The following is a 9,668-nucleotide window of genomic DNA, read 5'->3' as shown; positions in this document are numbered from 1 at the left end:
CACATTTGTGGGATGTAGCTGTTGCGATTTCCGAGTCATCGTCGTGTTAGTCAGAGAAATGGTTGCCTGACGAGCATCACCGCATTCACTGGGATCCGGGAACCGAATTAAAATGTAAATACAGCATCAACGCAAACACACATTTCCAGATGAGATGCGCGCTTTTCTCTGCGGTGCACGCGGGTAAGATGAACAACATTTGCATTGACTCTTTGGGAATAGTCTTTAGGCTACTTATTGTTTGATATCGATCGATTGCAATACGTGGCGACGGAGAAGTTATTGGCAAACTCGGTGCTGTTCGAGATTAGAGCGCGTGCATCAGTGGCATAGCGTGATGTCTTGCTGTTTGTCAGACAGAAAGAATAACCCTCGGACAGGAAAATATGCAAATGAAAATCACAAGCAAGCAAGTGAATCTGTCATCCTCGTGCGCGCGCGAGAGGGAAGGCGTTTAACGTCGTTCAACTTTTCCCCAGCTATCAGTCTCGTTATTGTAGCTCATAGTGGCTAGATGTCAACAATGCGATAATGCAGTCATTCATTACTGCAAAATAAACCCCGACAGGACTCTATGTCACCATGAAGAGGTTTGTTTTGTGATAACGACCCGCTGGCTGTGTATTAACATGCTGAGTTAAACAGCTAAAAATGAAATATTGATCCGCGCCAGGTTATTGTATTATTTTACTTGCAGCTAAAACATTAGTCAGTTGCTTTAGTAATGCAACGTTAGTAGACTGATAGGTTATTAGCCATATGAAATAAATAGATAATGCAATTATTTTGCTCTAAATAACTAACGTTGCATCCTCTATTTTGCGTTCGTTCTAATTTAACTCTATGCATGTCGATATTCCGACCGATGTTTTTGTTTGTTTGTTTTTGATTTGACTAATTATCGTTCTTAAAATTTTGAGTCAAAGATGGCGTAATTAGTGTGAGGATCAAACTTAGCTAGGCTATATGAATTGGTGCCTTCAAGTCCTACTGCAAAGTTCATATTTACGTGTGGCGAAGTCGTAATTATGACGTAAAGTGCACTTACATCACTTCTTCTTTAGCAAGATGGCCATTATTGATTTTTTTTTAACCAAAAAAATACAGCTAGGTATTTTACCTCATATGAACTGATGAAAAAAAGTGCATTGTAATTGTACAATAATCATATTTTGTACATGCAACTTTTTTTTAATTTTTTTTATGTTTTTTTACTGTCAGCTACATATACGTGATCCATTGCATCATATGTGTGATCCACTGCATCAACCGTGTTATCACCAGCAGACCCCCAGACCAGAACTCATTTTAATTAAGACATTCTCTCATAAACATTCTCTCATTCAGTTCATAAAAAACAATCTTTCCGACATGACTTGAATGCACCATTAGTTCACTATGTGCACATTCAAGCATATGCCTACACACCGGCGGCGCCAGGGGGGGTCTTGGGGGGTCTCAAGACCCTGCCAAAAAATGCCTTGACCCCCCATTTGACCCCCCAGCCTCTTCCTGATTAAAAAATATACATATTAGGGATAAAGATCCAAAAATGTTTCTCTTCAAACTACGCAGAACAATAATAAATAATAATTATTTCGACATTTATTCATACACTGAACCGAGAACCGTTTCTGTCGGACGCGTCCGATTCGAGAACAGATGAGCTGATGATAACTGCGCATGCGTGATTCAGTGTGAAGCAGACTGACACAGAGCGCATCTGAACCGAACTGATTCTTTTGGTGATTGATTCTGAACTGATTCTGTGCTAGTGTTATAAGCGCGGGTAAACCAAAGGCTTGAATGAAGGGCAATCATCGCCAATGACGGCATTACATCGAGCGCAAAAGAACCGGTGAACCATTTTTTTTTTTCAGCTGGTTTATTTGATCGAATTGTCCGAAAGAACCGGTTCACTTGAGCACCTGCTCCTTTGCCCCTTAAGTGCCCTTTTGTCAAAGCAAAATTTCCTCTTTTTTTTTTTTTGTAATAACATAAACTTTTGTGAATGCCTGCCCACGCCCAATCATAATATTAGTACAATTTATTAATAATAATTTAGCCGTAAATAAAATGACCAACATGATGACCGTTCACCTGACTACGACCTCATCCAACCAGGAAGATTCCTCATGCTGCACGCGCATTTTTTAATTGCTAGAGGATATTTTCAACATCGTGGCAGCTGGTTAGTGGTGTTTCATTCTCAGCGAAGTGATTTTGGTGTTTATTTACTTATTATTATTTTACAAGAACGATGTGATGTGAGAACATGCAGATACGCTGTTTATATTGCAGTGTGTAGCCTGTAGTCAAACTTAACTTCTATACTCTTTGCTGTAGTGTAGAAGTAACACTAGCGTGCTGTTTGAGGGAGAAAAGTTTCACATGCATCGAGGGGTCTGGTCTTTTTTTATGTTATTTGAATAAACTTTTATTATATTACAGTACTTATTTATTTTTAACACGTAAAAATAATTATCACAACACTGGTAAGGCTTATTCAGATTTTCTCATTCTCTGAATTATCATTATAAAAATAAAAACAATTCAGAAATGAATTAAAATATAATTATATTTTAAATGTGATGCAAATATTTTTTCTACAAAAGCAACAGTGTTTACAACAGCAAGACCACTTTAGCCTGTAAACTCAATAATATCTCACTGTAAATAAATGTAAAAATATCAATGTCAATAAAAATGCATAATATACCTGACATGAAAGTGCAGTGTGAAGGATATGAATAACGAATATATAGCCTGTCATTTGTTTACATTGCAAAGGTGTTTTTGTTGTTTAGTAGCAGTAATATGCAGTTATTAGCCATGTCCAGTGTATTTTTTGTTGGTTTTCATGAGACCCCCCTTGAAAAGACCAGGACCCCCCCCATTGCCCCCCCAATCAAAATTTTCTGGAGCCGCCACTGTGCCTACATAAATAGCCTAGGCAATGCTTATATTAAATGATTAACCCTTTTACCTGTAAGGTGGGACTAAAGCTACCATACTGCAAGTGTGTTGCAATTTCTTCATATTCATTGAAATACAAGTGGATGGTCTGCTCCTTACTGAGTCAGAACTGTAGCACTGAAGCAGTGGCTTTTGTCTCATGTAACACAGATGTCAACATGCATATCGCTTGTTTTGGCTTTAGTATATGTACAGCTGGCAGCAGTTAGCCTACAGTTATATTTGATCCCACTGCGTGTCTTCAGCAATATGAGATAGACACATCTAGATGCTGTTCAGTACAGTGTCTCTCAGCTGGTCCTGCTTCAGGTCCTACATCGTTCTTCAAGTGGCGACAATGCTTTTTGTAAAGAAACGCAAAGGAAAATGTTCCTAAAATCAAACACTGAAATGCATTTAAATGAACTGCACAGACCCAACAATATGCAACAAGTCTTAATATGATATAAGCTAACTGGTTTCTAAATATTTATTGAATTTCAGTGCATTTAGAGTCGTATTTTAATATATTAAGTCTTGTTTTAACAAGACAAAGAAAAAATCTGCTTTTGGACAATAAAAATAATCTTAATTTATTGTCCTCGCTCCATTGCCAGATTTCTTCTTGTTTTAAGCAAGAAACACTTAATTGTGATGCATGTTTAAGAAAACAAGACTCGATACCTAAAGTCATTTTGCTTCTCAAGTAAATGTATCTTAATTAAGAATTATATTTGTACTGGAAAACAAGAAGAAAATATGTTTTGCAATGCATCCGTCCCAATTGATTAGCAAGAATTTTACAAGATTTCTCCTCACTTCATAATTTCGATATTATGCATGCTTATATATTTATTTTGTGCTTAGGTTTAACATGCTGAGTTGATATTATTCATGAATTAACATATAATTTTTCTCTTTTCAGATGACAGCACACAATATCTTCTCAACCGCCATCAATCGTCATGAACATGCATATGTGGATATTGGCCATACTCTCTTTTGCCAAGTTTTTCACCTTAATTGAGATGTTAGACATTTATGGGGATATATGTACAGGCCTGTGCGTCTGCGAAGATAGAGACGGGATTTTTACAGCCAGCTGTGAAAACAGAGGAATTAACAATCTGTCAGAGGTAACACCTTTACACTTCACTGCTTATCATCTTCTGCTCACAGGGAATCTGTTAAAGAAAGTCTCCCTCGACGATTTCGTTCAGTATGAAGGACTCACCATCTTACATCTAGGCAACAACGATATATCCGAAATCGAAGGTGGGGCTTTTAACGGGCTCCAGGGATTAAAGCGACTGCATCTAAACAATAACAAAATCGAGGCACTAAAGGACGACACGTTCCTCGGACTTGAAAGCTTGGAGTACCTACAGATTGACTATAATTATATTAGCCACATTGAAGCGAAAGCCCTAAGCAATTTACGTCACTTAGAGGTGCTCATCCTCAATGACAATTTACTATCCACTCTGCCGAACAACATCTTTCAGTATGTTCCTTTAACTCATCTCGACCTGAGAGGCAATCAACTCAAAGTGCTTCCCTATATCGGCCTTCTGGAGCACCTGAGTCACATTGTGGAGTTACAGCTTGAAGAAAACCAGTGGAATTGTTCTTGCGAATTAATTGCGCTTAAAGCCTGGCTTGAAAGCATATCTTACACCGCTTTGGTCGGAGATGTGGTTTGCGAGACTCCCTTCCGATTGCACGGACGAGACCTTGACGAAATCTCAAAGCAAGAGCTTTGTCCCCGCAGAGCCATCGCCGAATACGAAATGCGCGCAGAACCGGCTCACAGCAGCGAGATCCTCTACAAAACCACGTCAGCGACGTTCACGGCGGGATTTGCATCCTCGACTATCTTGCGTGCCACAAAAAGCAGCCGTTTATCAGGAAAACTTCGCGTTAAACCCACTTCGCGCTCGTCTTCAAGCAAGCCGCAGAATTACGGGCCGATGTTGGCCTACCAAACCAAATCTCCGGTTCCTCTAGACTGTCCCAACGCATGCACGTGCAATCTCCAAATCTCAGACCTCGGGTTGAACGTTAACTGCCAAGAGCGGAAAATCGAAAGCATCTCGGATCTAGATCCCAAGCCGTACAATCCAAAAAAGATGTATTTAACCGGAAACTACATCTCTTCGGTGTGCAGTTCGGACTTCAATGGTGCAACCGGATTGGATTTGCTCCATTTAGGCAACAACCGAATAGCCATCATTCACGATAAGACATTCGGCCAGCTTATACACTTAAGAAGGCTTTACTTAAATGGCAACTTAATCGAGCGGCTCACCGAGGATATGTTCTACGGTTTACAAAGCTTGCAGTTTTTGTATTTGGAGTATAACGTTATTCGAGAGATCGCGGTTGGCGCCTTCCAGCAGGTGCCCAACCTTCAATTACTGTTTCTCAACAACAACCTCCTCAAGACACTACCACTAGGCATCTTCGATGGATTAAGTCTGGCTCGATTGAATCTGCGCAGTAACCACTTACGAACTCTTCCGGTCGGCGGCGTCCTTGAAGACCTTTCGTCGCTCGTGCAGATCAATCTCTTCGAGAACCCTTGGGATTGCTCGTGCATCGCGGTGGAGATGAAAAACTGGTTGGAGCAGCTCAGCACTGGTACAGTGGTGAACAGCGTCATTTGCGAATCTCCACTGAGTCTCTCAGGAGAGGATTTGCGATACGTTCACGCGTCTCATCTCTGCCCGGAAAGCTCAAACGTGCAATCTTCCATCGTGCCGCCTTCGGAGGAATCCTTTCCTGGTAGCACCATCACTTTAGAAACAGCCTTGGATTATGACACGCAACATCCCGCGGTTCCCCTTTCTGTTCTTATACTCGGTTTGTTGCTCCTTTTTATATTATCCGTGTTCGTCGCCGCTGGATTGTTTGCGGTCATAATGAAGCGGCGTAAAAAGTCTGAACGCCTAGCTTCGGTAACCACCAATGCGAGCTCTTTCAATGCAGTTTACACCGATAGAGCGAAGTCTAGAACATCGGCGGGTAACGTCTACGAATACATCCCACCCACAACAGAAGGCGCTGCGAAAAACGGCCCCTATAGTGAGGGAAGCGCAATCGAGAGTTACAGAGACTTCGAAGAACTCAATAGAGTTCTGGCATCCAATTTGGATGAAGACGTCGGGAGCAACGCGATAAGCTCAGAGTTCAGCGCTGGCACTCCAGACACGCTCAACAGACACTCTCCTCTGTTGGACGACAACTACTTTTACCGAGATATCTTGGCTAGGGACCAGCAGGCCTCTTACAGGGGTAATTTAGCATGTAAGCATGGCACACATGCATCAGCTCACTGCACGCCGGACTTTGATGCGAGACATCAATACTTGAATCCGGAAAGAGTAGAGCAGACCATGGTGTACTGCTCGACACCAACCACCGTCTACATAGAGCCCAACAGAAGCGAATACTGGGAACTGAAAGCCAAGCTTCATTTCGAACCGGACTATTTGGAGGTTCATGAGAAAAGGGCGACCTTCACACAGTTCTGAAATATGGATTTTGGATATGGATCTGAGAGATAGGTGAATCTCACTAAAATATGATTGCACTTCAAAATTAAAAATATAATTGTTTTTATATTTTCAATTAAATATCATTTTATATTTATAACGGTGCATTTTATTATTATTTTGCAAAAAGAAAACAAAGCCTAATTATTACTATAATTTATTTATTAATTTTATTTGTGACATTTTGATGGACAATTAAGCAAATCTTTCCCAATTTCCACTTTCATTTTGTTAAAAAAGATAAATAAAATAAATAAATAATAATAATAATAAATAAATCTAATTCTCACAGATTTGGAAGAAATGATTTAACACATTATCTATACACCATATTTATAATTTATAAGATTTTCCACAAAGAAAATGAAGCCTAGGTATTACTATTATTTTTAATTTATTTATTAATTTTCTTTTGCATTGTGACATTTTTCAGGACAGTTAAGCAAATTATATAATTCGATTCAATTCAAGTTTATTTGTATAGCACTTTTCACGATGCTAATCATTGCAAAGCAGCTTTCCGGAGAATTACGTTTCTACACTACATTTAGTTGTATGTGATGTACACATGGCAGAAATGTACGGTAAAATTCAGATAATGACGTAATCATACAGACGATAAACACTATTAATAGCAATGATTATATGTTGTTAAAACTATAAAATTTTATATATACTATATATATATATGCTGTATATTTCTAATGCAAAACTTTTTTTTTTTTGTGAGATTCGCACCATATTCTCATACATATCATGCAACGGAAAGATAAATACGACCTTCTTTTATACTTCTGTATCATCTGTCTACTCTAATGCATTCTGAGGTCCGTGAATGATCTCTATGTGTGAATATAAAAGTGACACTTGTCTTAAAGATGTTGTGACCGTTCACATTTATATCAAGGCTTTTCCTCACTTTTGATGAAAGGGACAATCTGTTTCGTTGTGTTCATGTGCACATTCTTACCAGTCTACTTCTCTATCGATTCTGCAGATCTTTGCACTTTTTTTGCATTGGTTAAATTATATCAAGAAGAATATTTGCTAACATTTATATCGACAGTCCTGGCAGGCAAACCAACTACTTTATTAATTAGCAATGCTGGGGAAACAATTTTTTTGTTCCTTTTGCAAATTTCTGAGTTTGTGTACATTATCTAAAATGCATATGCAGTCAAAGCACAAAATGTACAGTATATACCCTTCAGCCTACAGCTCACAGTGGCTGTGCAATATTGTAAACTCCCTTTAAATGTTGGTGGCATTTGTCCACCCACGTTGTCTAATAAGAAGCGCCATGAGAGCGGTCATGCATGGGAGAAGACAAGACCACTACAGGGAAAGTGTGTAAAGCCAAAAAACCCTTCCCCCTCCCTATTTTCCTTCAGTTTTCTGATGTGTGACTCAGTGAAGGAAACAACAGCCCGAGCCTCTTTTTACACAAGGGTTTGTTATTCAGCAAATGCCAATGAAAATTTCATGCAGGGCTTGAGGCGGTCTGGAGAGGTTGTTATGCAAAAACAGCAGTCTGTACAGGATTTTGACTGAAAATAGCAATTATTTTATGGATTTATAAGTCACTGTCATGACTATCATATTGTGTCATTTCTGTGTTTACATGTGCAAACCCAATGAATTACAGACTAAACAAAGTATCTCGGTTTTTGTACTGATTTTGTCTTCAACACATTGCAATATCCATTATATTTGGAGCAGAGGTTCCTATATTTAATCTCATAATAATAAACAGATACCATATGGATGTTTGCTTCAACCATAAAAAAAAAAATAAGTCCAAGCTAGACGGTCAGTTTTTGCACTGAAATTTTGTCTTGAACACATCGCGATATAAAGTATACACTGCCATTTACAAGTTTGTGAACAGTAAGATTTAAAAGTTTTTAGCATCTTCTACTTGTTTTCTTTTTTATATTGTGCAATATTATTCCAATTTAAAATAGCTGTTTTCCATGTGAATATATGTTGAAATGCAATTGATTTCTGTGATGCAAGGCTGAATTTTCATCAGCCGATAATCCACTTTTCCTTCAGAAATCATTTTAACGTGCTGATTTATTATCAATTTTCAAAACAGTGCCATGTCATATTTTTTTTAAACCTGTAATTCTTTTTTTTTAGGATTTTTAAAGCACAGTTTAAAAAAAAAGAGCATTTATTTATTTACTTATTTATTTATTTTAAGGATTTTAAGGATAGGTAAAATTGCTAAAACATGATAGGAAAGACCTATGTTGTTAGATTTTGTATTTTAAATAAATCCTATTTTTTTTATTTACTTTCTATTTTTCTGGCAATCCTGAAAAATAAAATATATGTACGAAGCAGCTCAACTGTTTTCAACATTGATAATAATCAGAAATGTTTCTTGAGCAGTAAATCATCATATTTTCATGATTTCTGAAGATCATGTGACACTGAAGACTGGAGGAATGATGCTGAAAATACAGCCGTGCATCACAGAAATAAATAATATTTTACATCGTATTCACATAGAAAACAGATATTTTAAATCGAAATATTTTTTCACTGTTTTCACCCTTTATTTTGGATCAAATAAATGCCGTGCTGATGAGCAGAAGAGAACATTAAAAATCTCACTGATCCCGAACTACAGCAGTATGAAGCAGATGTTGCTATATTTAATCTCATAATAACAGACATACACTATAAGGACGCTTGCTTCAACCAGGAATGGACAATATAGGTAAAACATTTCAGCTACAACTGGACACAATAACAAATTCTCCAATAGTCCAGTTCTGCTCTCAAGTAAAAAAAAACCTGTCAAGTGCTCTGAGACTCTGTTTTGACAGCACCAGCACAGAAAACACCAGAACAGCTTTTTAAATATTGAAGTGGACCATCTCAATTAAAATCCAGAAGCCAAGCGGCATCTCAGACTTCATTCACACTGAAAGTCAATTCTGATTTCCTCCAGTTTATGTTTGCATGTTCACATGACCTTTTAAACACGTCCGGTTTCATTCTAGCGTGAACAAATAACGTGCTCTTTTGTGCCGAAGCCCGAGGCTGTTTGTATTCTTAGGCTCTGAGCGCCTGTGGCGATGCTTCACTACGCTTTCTGTTGTAAAGCGTCTCAAATATTGAGCGTTTGTGGTCCTAGAGTCGTCTCTC

The 9,668-nt window shown here is 38.2% G+C and overlaps 1 protein-coding gene across 2 annotated transcripts; it reads left to right on the top strand.

The window, feature by feature from the left end:
* On the top strand, positions 1–8,167 carry LOC127964297 (SLIT and NTRK-like protein 5). Of its 2 annotated transcripts, none has more exons than XM_052564419.1 (2): positions 1–114; positions 3,881–8,167. In XM_052564419.1, the coding sequence occupies exon 2, from the start codon at positions 3,921–3,923 to the stop codon at positions 6,486–6,488; it is 2,568 nt and encodes an 855-aa protein (XP_052420379.1). In that variant the 5' UTR covers positions 1–114; positions 3,881–3,920; the 3' UTR covers positions 6,489–8,167. The 2 variants fall into 2 exon arrangements, with proteins under 2 accessions (XP_052420379.1, XP_052420378.1); XM_052564418.1 differs by having other exon boundaries at positions 27–183.
* Positions 8,168–9,668: the final 1,501 nt, after the last annotated feature.

The sequence above is a fragment of the Carassius gibelio genome, chromosome B9, assembly GCF_023724105.1.
Source record: "Carassius gibelio isolate Cgi1373 ecotype wild population from Czech Republic chromosome B9, carGib1.2-hapl.c, whole genome shotgun sequence".
Taxonomy (NCBI): Eukaryota; Metazoa; Chordata; class Actinopteri; order Cypriniformes; family Cyprinidae; genus Carassius; species Carassius gibelio.
This window is presented reverse-complemented; position numbering and strand designations above follow the sequence as displayed.

Excerpts from the sequence above, each read along its gene's own strand:
- LOC127964297 (XM_052564419.1), top strand. The coding sequence starts at position 3,921 with ATGAACATGCATATGTGGATATTGGCCATACTCTCTTTTGCCAAGTTT.